The sequence below is a fragment of the Malaclemys terrapin genome, chromosome 2, assembly GCF_027887155.1.
Source record: "Malaclemys terrapin pileata isolate rMalTer1 chromosome 2, rMalTer1.hap1, whole genome shotgun sequence".
Classification (NCBI taxonomy): Eukaryota; Metazoa; Chordata; order Testudines; family Emydidae; genus Malaclemys; species Malaclemys terrapin.
This window is the reverse complement of record NC_071506.1, coordinates 285,893,434-285,907,205: the sequence shown is the minus strand read 5'-3', so window position 1 is coordinate 285,907,205 and position 13,772 is coordinate 285,893,434. Positions and strand designations below refer to the sequence as shown.

Here is a 13,772-nt window from a genome sequence, read left to right as displayed (position 1 = left end):
CCAGGGGTTCGAGGGGCGGGACCAAAGCCCCGGGGGGGGGGGGGGAACACGCGCACGCGCCACGGGACCAGAGCAGCCAGGCAGCCCCCGGGGGCCACGCCTCCCTAGAGCAACCCACAGTCCCAGCTGCAGCGCACGAGGGGACCTGTCTATTTCTCACCCAACGCCACAGGCCGCGCGCGCGCACACCCCCCCACAGTGGAATTGCCCGCATTGGGGAAAACCGCAGGGGTCAGTCCCCCCCCCCAACGCAATGGATGAGCCTCACCCTGGGAAACCCCCCCCCCCGCTTTATTATAGTAGTTCCCCCAGCAGGTAAGTATGAATGGGCCAGCCGCCGCCCGCCCTCGCTCGCCCCTTACTTTCAACCCACGGGGGGGCCCGCCGCGCCCCGCCCACACCGCCCCCCAATGCCGCGAGCTGCCCCGACCTGGCCCCGGGGCCCCATCCTTCTCCACGCCGACCCCCAGGGGCCAAATTCGGGCCCCGCTCAGCAGCCTGCTCCCGCTCCCATAATGCTCTGCTCGCACAAAAATCTGCATACGTGCTCACGCGGCTCCGCTCCTTCGGTCGCGCCCCTCCCCCTGCCTGGCCAGCCCCAGCTCTGCCAGCTCCAGCCCCAGGTGCCCTGGCCGAAGTGCCGCCCGGTGCCCGGCGGCGGGCGGGTGGGCAAAGCCGTCACTGAGTGTGGCTGCAGTTTCTGGAGCGGGAGCTGTGTGGGTCTGTTAGTTGTACCCGGTTTCCGAGGCGTCACTGCGCCAGGCGGTGCCGGGTGCCCTGGGGTGAAAAAGGCCGACTCCTGGTTGCACTTTGCTACTCGAACGTCTCCCGAGAGCCAATGCTTCTGCTGGGCAAAGGAAAGCAAAGGCAGAGCTTCGAAGGTCCCTGTTCCCACGCTTAGCGCTCGAGGTGGCAGTGCCGCGGTTTGCCAGCAAGGGGCTAGGTTGTCTTCCCCTCGCTGTCGGGTTTCCCGTGCGATTGGTATTGGCCAGGCTTGCATAACCTAGAAAATACAGTTCAGATTTCCAAGTTTCACTTTTTTCATGCCTGAGTTCAGTCCCAAAGGAAGGCGTCAGAATCACTAATCCCCGTGTTTCCTGTGTTAATACTGAATGGCACAAGACGGGTATATTCATGCTGGCCTAGCCGGTTATTCTAGATGACCTTAGGCAGCAGGGCTCATTAGCAATTGATTCTTTCACCCCCATGATTTCCTGTAAGAGGCCAGAGTGGGTCAGACCTAGCCCAGTGGAGCGCACAGAACAGGACAATCTGGAGTGATCCACCCGCATCTTCCACGCCTGGTCTCAGTGTAGTCAGAGCTTTAGGGCTTGCATCACGGACCCACTTCGCTAATACCTCTTGATGGACCTAGTCTCTATTAACTCATCTCATTCTCTGTGGAAGCCAGTTATACGTTTCGCCCTCACAACATACTATGGCAGGGAGTTCTGCACGGTCATTTCATCAGGTGGACCCCCCCTCGCCCCCCCCCACCCCTTTATTGTATGGTGGGAGAAGGTAACTAACACTTCGCTCTTCACTTTAGCCACATCATTCATGGGTTTATGGACCTCTCTCATCGTGCTTCTCAACCTTTTTTTTTACCAGGGGCCCCTAAAATTAAATGCACAGCCCTGCAGATCCCCAACCAGAGGTGAAGGGGGGGCACACTGGGTCACCTGCTCCCCCCCACCCCGCTAATGTAGCAGGGCAGAGCAGAGGCGTGTCTCTTTGGCTAGCTGCTGCCTGCTCGTGGAGTCAGGGGCTGTGATGGCAGGGGCAGATCTCTCTTCTGCAATGATACTGCCATTTTTTGTTGTGCCCCTCTCCCCCCGCAAACCAGGCAGGCAGGCTTGGTGGCTCGCTGAGGTGAGCGGAGGTGGGTCAAGCCCAGGGTTCTTTTGGCAGACGCCCAGTGGAGAACCGGTGCTGTATCGTATCCCTCCTTAGGGCTGGTGTCATACTTTGGAAGCCTGCTCTTTACCCCTTTCCATTGTAAGGGACCCGTGTGGGGAAGAGCGGGGCGGGGGGGCCAGCAGGTGCTGTTTGGAGGCGGGCGCTGCAGCGCGTGGACTGGTCAAGCTGGGTTAGTGGCATGGGAGTGTGACGAAGTGAGAATGTTCATAATGTTTTCTCTGAGTGCTGTGTGGGTGCCTCAGTTTCCCCTCTGCATTTCTCCAGTGTCTAGGGGTGTGATTGCTGCAGAGCCCTAGGAGGCCAGTGTGATGGTGTCTGCACAGAGAATGGGCCGGCACTCTGTCTCCTGGCAACTGATGGCCTGGGCCTCTCCTCTGCAAGGTGCCAACTGAAGGTGTTGGAGAACAAAGAGATCAGGTGACCTCCTGGCCTGGGAAAGAGACAAAGGCGAGAGGAGGGGGCTGGAGAGGTTTCAGTTTGGAGCTGGCGGGGAAAATGGAGGGGAGCCCAGAAGGGGCTCTGGCCTCCCTGCCCCTCCCCCCAGACGAACCTAACTGAGGGCATCCTGTTGTCTGTACCTGCAAGACCTGTCTTGGACCGTGTTCCCGTCGTCTAAATAAACCTTCTGCTTTACTGGCTGGCTGAGAGTCATGGTGAATCGCAGGAAGCCGGGGGTGCAGGGCCCTGGGTCCCCCACACTCTGTGACAGGGAGGCTGCAAACTGCCCCAGCCCCACTGGCCAGGAACCCCCGCGCAGTGGCAATACCCAGCCGCCCCAGTCGCTGCCAGGGGGAGGGGCTGTGGCGAAGGGGGAATTTTCTGCAATAGCTTCATGATGCTGATGCGTGCCTCAGTTTACCTCTGTGCTTCACACTGCTGCCCAGTGGGTGCAGCCGGTGCCATGCTGATCTTGGGCAGAGCGGGAGACATGAGCTGTGCGTGGTACCTAGCAGCAGTGGCATGGATGGGGCGTTCAAGGGGGGGGCTGAACCAACCCATAGCAATGGAGGAGCCAGAAAAAAATAATGGGGCCCCCACGGCTGGCCCATTGCCCTGGCACCACAGGCTGCTGCAGCAGGTGACACATGCAGCCCAGCCTGGCATGGCAGGAGTGGCGGCGTTTGGAGACTCGGTCGCTCTCTGCTGGACCTGACGGAGCCAGAGCCGACGTTCCAGACCAGCGGGGCTGGGCCAGGACGGCCCAGGTCTGAGCCCTCCCATCCCAGTGCAGCAGTAACGACATCCTGAGGCCAGGGCCAGGCGCCTAACAAACCCAGCACGGATTTGCAAAGGCTGCTGGGGTCAGTGCAGATACTGACTGACCGGAGCGCTGTGCCCGGCAGGGCCCAACATGGCCTCCCGCAGGCCTTGGGCTGGGCTGGACTCGCTGCAGGGCGTCATGGAGAGACGAGGATCGCGGGGGCCCACGGAGAGAGAGACGGGGATCGTGGGGGCTGCAGAGAGAGAGACGGGGATCGCGGGGGCCCACGGAGAGAAGAGACGGGGATCGCGGGGGGCCGTGGAGAGAGAGACAGGGATCGCGGGGGGCCGCGGAGAGAGAGACGGGGATCGCTGGAGTCACAGAGAGAGAGACGGGGATCGCGGGGGGGTCGCGGAGAGAGAGACGGGGATCGCGGGGGGCCGCGGAGAGAGAGACGGGGATCGCTGGAGTCACAGAGAGAGAGACGGGGATCGCGGGGGCTGCAGAGAGAGAGACGGGGATCGCGGGGGGCCGCGGAAAGAGAGACGGGGATCGCTGGAGTCACAGAGAGAGAGACGGGGATCGCGGGGGGGTCACGGAGAGAGAGACGGGGATCACAGGGGGCCGCGGAGAGAGAGACAGGGATCGCTGGAGCCACAGAGAGAGAGAGAAACGGGGATTGCTAAGGCCCAGTCTTGGCGACATGGAGGCCACAGGCCTGCCCCTGTGGTGCTGAGGTCCCGGGGCCCAGCCCACTCCCAAGGGACTGGTTACAGGCTGGGCCCAGACGAGCTGCTGTGAGTCCGTGACGGGGAAATCAGCCTGGCCGGGTCTGTCCTGTGGGCACATCGGTAATACTGGCTCTGGCAGCGCATCGTGGCCAGCCCTGTGGCCTGGGGTTATGGCCCCGTTCTTGTGCGCATCTCCCCAGCAGGGGCCCGGTTCTCCCCATGGGCCGAGCCAGCCCCGGCAGCAGGGCTGCAGCGCCAGGGAGGAAAGTTCCTCTAACCCCATTAGCCGCCCCACAGAGCTGGGGGCGCGTCAGCCCCACCGCTGGTGAAACGAGAATGAACCCAGGCCGAGCTCAGCCCACACGAGCGTGGGGCCGTGTCGTGGGCCATGCTACGGGTGAGACTCAGAGCTCCGGACCACGCCCAGCGCCTGCCGAGGATTGTGGGCTGTGGCGGGCCCCAGACGAGCGTGGGGCCGTGTCGGGGGCCGTGCTACGGGTGCGACTCAGAGCTCCGGACCACGCCCAACAGCCCCCTTTAGGCGGGGGGAGCAGTAACACCCCCTCCCCCCCCCCCCGCAACAGCTGGAGGAGTCGCCTTGGGACCCAGCTCTGTTCACTTTATTACTGAGCTACAGCGGGACAAGCCCGGCGGGCAGCGTGGGGGGGACTGGGGAGCCTGCAGCTGGGACACACGCTGCCATCTCGCTGTCCTTGCCACGCCTCGGCCGCCGGCACAGCGCGGGGGCCCCAGTGCAGACACCGTCCCGCCCAGGCCACGGGCCATCAGCGCTCGGAAAAGTCCCCACCTGGCGAAGAGGAGAGAAAACCCAGTTAGGGAAGGGGCTGTTCAGAGAAAGCAAGTCCCTGCCCAGGACAGGGCGAAGGCTGGTAATGCCCCGCACGTGGCGTACGCATCTGCTCCTGAGCCAGGCATGGAGAGGCAGAGAGGGTGCGGCTGTGCGTGTGATCCCAGGGCCGTGCCGTGCGGAGGGGTGATGCTGGGACCCAGGGCTGTGCCGTGCGGTGGGGTGATGCTGGGACCCAGGGCTGTGCCGTGCGGTGGGGTGATGCTGGGACCCTGGGGCACCGCTGGGGTACAGTGCGTGTGATCCCAGGGCTGTGCCGTGCGGTGGGGTGATGCTGATACCCAGGGCTGTGCTGTGCGGTGGGGTGATGCTGGGACCCTGGGGCACCGCTGGGGTACAGTGCGTGTGATCCCAGGGCTGTGCCGTGCGGTGGGGTGATGCTGGGACCCCAGGGCACCGCTGGGGTACAGTGCGTGTGATCCCAGGGCCGTGCAGTGGGGTGATGCTGGGACCCCGGGGCACCGCTGGGGTACAGTGCGTGTGATCCCAGGGCCGTGCGGTGGGGTGATGCTGGGACCCCGGGACACCGCTGGGGTACAGTGCGTGTGATCCCAGGGCCGTGCCGTGCAGTGGGGTGATGCTGATACCCAGGGCCGTGCCGTGCGGTGATGCTGATACCCAGGGCTGTGCTGTGCGGTGGGGTGATGCTGGGACCCTGGGGCACCGCTGGGATGTGGCTGTGTGTGCTGATAGCCAGGGCCGTGCCGTGCGGTGGGGTGATGCTGATACCCAGGGCCGTGCCGTGCGGTGGGGTGATGCTGATACCCAGGGCTGTGCTGTGCGGTGGGGTGATGCTGGGACCCTGGGGCACCGCTGGGATGTGGCTGTGTGTGCTGATAGCCAGGGCCGTGCCGTGCGGTGGGGTGATGCTGATACCCAGGGCCGTGCCATGCAGTGGGGTGATGCAGGGACACACAGGGTCACCCCCCTGGCAGTGGGTTCTGGGACCCCTGGTGCAGGAGGCAGCGGGAGACCTAGGAACAGGAGCTCTGCTGCCCCAGTGCTACCAGACCAGCTCTGCCGCTAGCCCAGTCCCTGCCCCATGCCCAGCTGGGCCCTGAGCCCAGTCCCAGGCTGTGCTGACACCTCCATTTGTGCTCTCGGAGTCTCCCCCCTCCCCGCCCCGCCCCACCCCATGTGCTCCAAGGCCCGGCGCCTGCTCCAGCCCACGTCCCAGGGCCAGGTCAGCTGCACACCCGCTGCCAGGTGCAGCCCGCTGCCCAGTTCAGCGGAGAGTGCAGAGCGAGTGCCCTGTGCCCGGCCGGGCCAGGCGCGGGGCCCCCAGAGCAGCATGTGCGCTCGCTCCACTCACTCTGGCAGGGGCTGCATTCGCAGCTGTGGATGACGGGCAGCACCACCGGCTCCACCTCCCCGTCCTCGCACGGCAGGCTCAGGATGCGCACGGGGCTCACGGGGTCCAGGTGATAGCTGCAGCAGTCGCACAGCGTCTGCAGGTACGGCTCCTGCGGGAGAAGGGCGCAGCTGGGCGGCGTGGGCTCAAGGGGAGTTCTGCGGCCAGCGGGGAACAGACAGGGAAAGGGTCCCGGACCGGGCTAATGCGGGGGCTGTGGGACATGAACTGCTGGTGGGCGAGGAGAGCCCTGTCATGGAGACCCAGCTGCGTGTTAGATCCTGTTATGCTGGCTACCTGGTTAAAGCCAATGGGTGGGCTATGCCCGCTTCTTCCTGGCTTAATGGAAGGAGCAATTAAACCCCTTTTATGTGTGATAGGTGGAAACACCAGAAGCCACCATGCAGGGCAACAGACCTTATGGCAAAGCCTGGTGAGAAGTTAAACCATGTGGGCTGAAGAGTTCCCTGCCTGCAAACAGAAGGGCAGGGGAAGGTCTGAAGAGCTGTGGGTGTGAGGGAGAGAGGAAGCCAGCAGACAGCGGGAGGAACAGTGGTGCACGCGGCCCGCAGAGGGAGCAGAGACAGAGCTCTTTGGGCACAGAGCTCGCTAGGGGGCAGGTTTGGGGATTTCGCAGCCAGGAACCTGCCTGTTGCTTATTCCTACTGTGCTCAAGGAAAAAGGCCTTTGTACATTCGCTGTAAATAAACCGGCTGCACTAGTGACTAAACCTCATTTGTATCACGCATTTCTCCTAATGCACACGGCCGCGGGGTCAGCAGAGGACGATCTGCCATTTTCGGTGTTGAAAAAGGCCGTTGGGGCTGCCCCATCTTGGCCGATCCCCGTTTCTAATCCCTTTTAGTAATGGACAGAGGGCAAGTGCCGGTGCACAGGGCTTGGGGCAAAGGGATTCAGAGACCGGTGGCAGCGTTACGGCTCCGTCTGAAAGGAGCTCCCAGCCCCCCTCCATCGCTCTGTGTGGGAGAAAGGCTGCGGCGAGGCCAGATCACAGCCCTGTGCGGGTCTCTAGAGTCAGGAACCCGCGGCTCAGTGTGCCGGGTGGCGGGCCCAACTCGGCCAGGCCCGGGCCGCTGGCGATGTGCTCGGCCCGGAGGCAGCACGGCTCCCACAATCCTGGCCTGGGCCCCTCGTGCCCGTCGCTGGCCGGGCGCCAGCTCTCACTCACCTCGGAGATGACGTTGGTGCGGGAGGCGCAGCGCCCGCTGCAGTAGCTGACCTCCACGCCGTGCAGGGCGCAGCGCCCCTTGGTGACGTTCCGCACCTCGGTGTAGCGTTGGCATGCGGACAACGGCTCCTCTGCAAAGGAGCGAGCGGAGTCACACCAGCCCCCCAGGCAGGGGCACCAGGGTCAGCACCGACCGAGGGGAGAGCGCCCCCTAGTGCCCCCCTGCACACAGCGCCCCTAGGGCCAGGCCGGGGCACCGGGGTCAGCACCGACCGAGGGGAGAGCGCCCCCTAGTGCCCCCCCTGGACACAGCGCCCCTAGGGCCAGGCAGGGGTCAGCATCGACCGAGGGGAGAGCGCCCCCTAGTGCCCCCCTGCACACAGCGCCCCTAGGGCCAGGCAGGGGTCAGCACCGACCGAGGGGAGCGCGCCCCCTAGTGCCCCCCTGCACACAGCACCCCTAGGGCCAGGCAGGGGCACCGGGGTCAGCACCGACCGAGGGGAGCGTGCCCCCTAGTGCCCCCCTGCACACAGCGCCCCTAGGGCCAGGCAGGGGTCAGCACCGACCGAGGGGAGCGTGCCCCCTAGTGCCCCCCTGCACACAGCGCCCCTAGGGTCAGGCAGGAGCACTGGGGTCAGCACCGACCGAGGGGAGCGCGCCCCCTAGTGCCCCCCTGCACACAGCGCCCCTAGGGTCAGGCAGGAGCACCGGGTCAGCACCGACCGAGGGGAGAGCGCCCCCTAGTGCCCCCCCTGGACACAGCGCCCCAGGGCTAGGCAGGGGTCAGCATCGACCGAGGGGAGAGCCCCCCTGTGACGAAGTGGGACTGTCCTCTGAATCCTCTGTGGGTGCCTCAGTTTCCCCAATGCAGTTCTTAAATCTCCAGTGTGCATAAATGGCCGACACTCTGTATCCTGGCAACAAATGGCCGGGGCCCTTCCCCCCTGCCAGGGGATAGCTAAAGGTGAACAAAGAGGTCAGGTGACCTCCTGGCCTGGGAAAGAGACAAAGGCCAGAGAGGAGGGGCTGGAGGGGGTTTCAGTTTGGAGCTGGCTGGGGACGGGGAGTGAGGGCAGACGGGGTTGTCTGGCTCGCTGGGCCCCAGAATGGAACTGGCTGAGGGGTCTCGTTCGCTGGACCTACAAGCTCTGTTTTAGACCGTGTTCCTGTCATCTAATAAACCTCTGTTTTACTGGCTGGCTGAGAGTCACGTCTGACTGCGAAGTGGGGGGGCAGGACCCTCTGGCTTCCCCAGGACCCTGCCTGGGCGGACTCGCTGTGGGAAGCGCATGGAGGGGCATTTGCTGAATGCTCCCAGGAGAGACCCAGGAGGTGAAGCCGTGTGAGCTTCTTGCCCTGGAGACAGTCTGCTCCATGGGAGAGGAGGCTCCTGTGATGTTATTGACATATCTGGGACCATATAGAACATGGTTGCAAGCAAAGTCCTGTAGTGGCACCAAATCGTGTATAAAGGGGGTCAAATGGGGTGTCTAGGACAAGGTTATGGTTTACTGGTTATGATTATGCTGTCTGTGTGTATGTATCAGTTTTGTAGTTGAAGTTATGAGTATTGGCTCTATACTGTCTGTATGGCAAACTTATGCTATGCTGCTGGGTGACATCCCAGACAAGCTGAGATTAGCTCTGCCTAGCCTGCTTGATGGCCCATTAAGGACCATCAGCTATACAATGGACCCATTGAGAGAAGGCAGATACGCCTTGTAACTCAGCAAAGTATGCAGGGACTGGCCCATGTGACTCCAGACTCCATTTTGCTGTAATTTTCCACAGTAAGAACAAAGAGGTGATCTTACACCTGGAAAAGACTATATAAGGCTGAGGCCTCATCTCCATCTTGTCTTCTATCCTGCTTCTTACCTCTGGAGGAACTTTGCTACAAGCTGAAGCTCTGAACAAAGGACTGAGGACCCATCCCAGCTGGGGATGTTCCAGAGACTTGATTTGAACCTGCAGTTTATTCCATCGCTGCTGCAAGCCTGAACCAAGAACTTTGCCATTACTGTATGTAATTGATTCCATTTAACCAATTCTAACTCTCATCTCTATCTTTTTCCTTTTATGAATAAACCTTTCGATTTTAGATTCTAAAGGATTGGCAACAGCGTGATTTGTGGGTAAGATCTGAGTTGTATATTGACCTGGCTCTGGGGCTCGGTCCTTTGGGATCAGGAGAACCTTTTTCTTTTACTGGGGTCTTGGTTTTCATAACCATTTGTCCCCATAACGAGTGGCACTGGTGGTGATACTGGGAAACTGGAGTGTCTAAGGGAATTGCTTGTGTGACTTGCGGTTAGCCAGTGGGGTGAGACCAAAGTCCTCTTAGTCTGTCTGGTTTGGTTTGCCTTAGAAGTGGAGAAACCCCAGCCTTGGGCTGTAACTGCCCTGTTTGAGCAATTTGTCCTGAATTGGCACTCTCAGTTGGGTCCCACCAGAACCAGCATCATCACAGCTTCCCAGAGTCCTGACTGGCTTTGTGGGGGAGCAGTTCCAGAGCATCGCCCGGGGACTCCGTGACAGCCCCTGCACACAGCGCCCCTAGGGCCACCCCAGATACTCCCAGTGCGAAGAAGGCCCCGGCGACTCCCAGCCGTGGGTGACTTCGTACCGAACGATTCTCTCCGGCACACGGGGCAGCAGCTGCCGGGCTCCTGCACCTTCACTTCCCCCTGGGGAGAGAGCGAGTGTGAGTGACAGGCAGGGCCAGGCCTGGTGCTCGCTGGCGCAGGACAGCTCACCCCACGGCCAGGCCAGGGCCCGTCCGACAGCCTGTCACCAGTCTCCACGGCCGGGGGTGGCTCCGGCTGTGTTCCTGGGCCAGCCTGCAGCGTCCCCAGGGTAGGACCCGGCCCGGGGCCATCCGGCCTGGGCTCAGAGTCGCTCTTCACTGAGCTGAGTCCGGCTTGGGAGGGATCTCCCAGCACTGGACCCTCTGAGCCCCCCGCCAGCTCCTTCTGCTGGGCCCCAGGGGCTGCTGGTAGAGGCCGGGGGGCGGGGGAGGAGGACCAGGGCTTGTCCCTGTGCCCAGTCCCAGGCAGGGGGTGCACAGGCTGGTCTGGTTGGAAGGGGGAGCGCGAGGCTGTGGGCGGGCAGGTGCCCGTGGGCGCCCAGGGGCATCGCGGCTCTGCCTGGGGGACGGGAGCAGACGTGCGGCCAGCCCTAGGTGGCTCCGCAGCAGCAGGAACGACGGGCCGGGCCGGGCCGAGCCGAGCCGAGCCGGGCCGTACCTCGAGGCAGAAGAGAGGGGGGCAGCCAGCCGTGCACACGGCCCTCCCGTTCAGGCAGCGGCAGCTCTCACAGGCCTCCTGCCACTCAGCTCCGGGCTGCGGGGAGAGAGAAGAAACGTTGGAGCCAGCAGGGCCGTGCGGGACGGACCCCGGGCTCTGGGTGCGCTGACTCAGTGGGGCCGCCATGGGGCTCCGGCTCCCCCAACCCAGCGGGACCCGTGGGGCAGACCCCGGGCTCTGGCTCCCCCAACCCAGCGGGACCGTGCGGGGCAGACCCCGGGATCCGTTGCACAGAGCTGGGTGCGCTGCCCAGGGGAGGCTACTGCCCCGAGCTCTACGTGCGGGAGCCCCGAGGCCGTTCCCACAGCAGCGTCTCCGGCAGGGCAGGGCAGGGCAGGGCAGGGCCAGGCAGTGCAGGGACCCCCAGCTCAGCATCCCTGGGCCTGGCCGCACGGCAGGTCTCCCTGGTCCGTCCCGTGCCATGGACTGGGGCTGGAGCCGCAGCCCCCGCACACTCACCGGGCGCAGCTGGCCCCCGTGCTCACACTCGCAGTGGGCGGCGGTGACACAGTGCCCACTGCTGTTCCGGTACCGCCCGGCCTCGCACACGCAGCCTGGCGCGGCCCCCACGCTGCAGTCGGGCCGGGGCTCCTCGTAGATCTGCTGGCAGGTTCGCTCGCAGGGCGCCGTGGGGCCGGGGCCGCGCCAACGCTCCCCTGTGGGGCAGGCTGCAGCAGCAGAGACATGTCAGGCCAAGGGCCCCCAAACCCACCCTCCCCGGAGCAGAGCGATGGGCCCCCCTCGCCGGGCATGCCCCCTTCCCTGCCTGCTGCACAAGGGCAGAGCCATGGGCCTCGCCACCCCCGTCCCTGCCACCCTGACGCTAGCGAGGGGGGAAGCCCCGGTCAGCAGCCAGTGGGCACAATCTTGCTGCAGCCACTGGGGGGCCCAGGAGGGCGGCTCCCCTGCACCCCCCATAGCATAATGCCCAGCAGCACACGGGGACCCTGCTCAACCAGCCACCCACCCCCACACCGCGGGGCTCACCGCAGTCGGGCAGGGAGCAGGGCGTCCGGCGCGTCGGGGGGCCCAGGCACTCGGCCCCGGCGTACAGGCGCTTCTGCAGCTGGTGCCGCTGGGAGATCCGCACGCCCGGCCCACACGTCACTGAGCACGCGGACCAGGCTGACCACGCGGACCAGAGGCAGTCCACTGTGGGGAGAATGGGGGTGGGGGGCGTCAGGGACAAACCCACGACAGTGGGGGGGAGGGGTTCAGTACTGAGCCCATGGGGGGGTTAGAGCTGAGGCCCGACATTCTGTGGGGGGGGTCAACACCAACCCCAGGGCATTTGAAGGCTGAGATGTGGGTGCTTGTCTGTTGCCACTTTCCCCATGCTCGGAGGAGCTGGGCTGCCACCCTCAGCCCTCACCGCGTGGGCTCCATGGGTGCTACAGGAGCAGAGACCTTCCGCCCCACAGCACCTGCCCCCCAGAGCAAGCTCCCTGCACTGCCAGCACTGCTTCCCAGTGACCACCCCCTGCCAGGCTCAGCTGGGCCACCTCGCCGCCGGGGGGCAGTGGGATGCTCGGCGCAGGTCTGCCTGCAGGCCGGGAGTGGGGTGGGTGGGGCCCGGCCGGGGGTCTCTTACCGTTGCAGTCCTGCTGGGAGCAGCTGAAGGTGCCTCTGTGACAGACACTGCAAACAGAGCGAGGGCCTGAGACGGGAGCTGGCTCCTGGCTGCCGCGCCAGACGTGCCCACCCCAGGCACCAAGCCCTGCACCCCCAGCACTCAGCTCGGCCCCAGCCGTCATCCCCCCACACAGCTGGGGAGGAAGCTGAGGCATGGAGAGGAAGGGGCCTGACAGCCCCCACCCAGCAGGTCAGTGGCAGAGCCAGGGATGGAACCCAGGAGTCCTGGCTCCCAGCCCCCTGCTCTATCCCACTAGACGCTGCTCCCCTCCCAGAGCCGGGAGAGAACCCAGGAGTCCTGGCTCCCAGCCCCCCTTGCTCTATCCCACTAGACGCTGCTCCCCTCCCAGAGCCGGGAGAGAACCCAGGAGTCCTGGCTCCCAGCCCCCCCTGCTCTATCCCACTAGACGCTGCTCCCCTCCCAGAGCCGGGAGAGAACCCAGGAGTCCTGGCTCCCAGCCCCCCCTGCTCTATCCCACTAGACCCTGCTCCCCTCCCAGAGCCGGGAGAGAACCCAGGAGTCCTGGCTCCCAGCCCCCCCGCTCTATCCCACTAGACGCTGCTCCCCTCCCAGAGCCGGGATAGAACCCAGGAGTCCTGGCTCCCAGCCCCCTGCTCTATCCCACTAGATGCTGCTCCCCTCCCAGAGCCGGGAGCGAACCCAGGAGTCCTGGCTCCCAGCCCCCTGCTCTATCCCACTAGATGCTGCTTCCCTCCCAGAGCTGGGAGCGAACCCAGGAGTCCTGGCTCCCAGCCCCCCCTGCTCTATCCCACTAGACCTTGCTCCCCTCCCAGAGCTGGGAGAGAACCCAGGTGTGACGTTATTGACATAAACTGGGACCATATAGATCATTGTTGCAACCAAGGTCCTGTAGTGGCACCAAATCTTGTATAAAGGGGGTCAAATGAGGTGTCTAAGACAAGGTTTTACTGGTTATGATTATGCTGTCTAGATGTGTGTATAAGTTTTGTAGTTGAAGTTATGAATATTGGCTCTATACTGTCTGTATGGCAAACTTATGCTATGCTTCTGGGTGACATCCCAGACAAGCTGAGATTAGCTCTGCCTAGCCTGCTTGATGGCCCATTAAGGACCATCAGCTATACAATGGACCCATTGAGAGAAGGCAAATACGCCTTGTAACTCAGCAAAGTATGCAGGGACTGGCCCATGTGACTCCAGACTCCATTTTGCTGTAATTTTCCACAGTAAGAACAAAGAGGTGTTCTTACACCTGGAAAAGACTATATAAGGCTGATGCCTCATCTCCATCTTGTCTTCAATCCTGCTTCATACCTCTGGAGGAACTTTGCTACAAGCTGAAGCTCTGAACAAAGGACTGAGGACCCATCCCAGCGGGGGATGTTCCAGAGACTTGATTTGAACCTGCAGTTTATTCTATCGCTGCTGCAAGCCTGAACCAAGAACTTTGCCATTACTGTATGTAATTGATTCCATTTAACCAATTCTAACTCTCATCTCTATCTTTTTCCTTTTATGAATAAACCTTTCGATTTTAGATTCTGAAGGATTGGCAACAGCGTGATTTGTGGGTAAGATCTGATTTGTATATT

At 63.1% G+C, this 13,772-nt stretch overlaps 1 protein-coding gene and 1 long non-coding RNA gene across 2 annotated transcripts in view; one reads left to right on the top strand and one right to left on the bottom strand.

Moving 5' to 3' along the window:
- The first annotated feature begins 194 nt into the window (after positions 1–194).
- LOC128830979 (uncharacterized) lies at positions 195–2,558 on the top strand. Its single transcript, XR_008443721.1, has 2 exons — positions 195–315; positions 2,185–2,558. It is a non-coding gene; the product is annotated as an uncharacterized LOC128830979 (long non-coding RNA).
- A 1,898-nt stretch (positions 2,559–4,456) lies between these two features.
- LOC128831358 (SCO-spondin-like) overlaps positions 4,457–13,772 on the bottom strand; it is a 141,278-nt gene continuing 131,962 nt past the window's right edge. Inside the window, exons 106-113 of the mRNA XM_054017670.1 lie at positions 12,157–12,203; positions 11,553–11,717; positions 11,025–11,233; positions 10,506–10,601; positions 9,887–9,947; positions 7,261–7,391; positions 6,033–6,183; positions 4,457–4,660 (exon numbers count right to left, since the gene is read on the bottom strand). Of these exons, the coding sequence (XP_053873645.1) occupies positions 4,638–4,660; positions 6,033–6,183; positions 7,261–7,391; positions 9,887–9,947; positions 10,506–10,601; positions 11,025–11,233; positions 11,553–11,717; positions 12,157–12,203 (883 nt within the window). The 3' untranslated portion in view covers positions 4,457–4,637. The remainder of the gene's footprint in view (positions 4,661–6,032; positions 6,184–7,260; positions 7,392–9,886; positions 9,948–10,505; positions 10,602–11,024; positions 11,234–11,552; positions 11,718–12,156; positions 12,204–13,772) is intronic.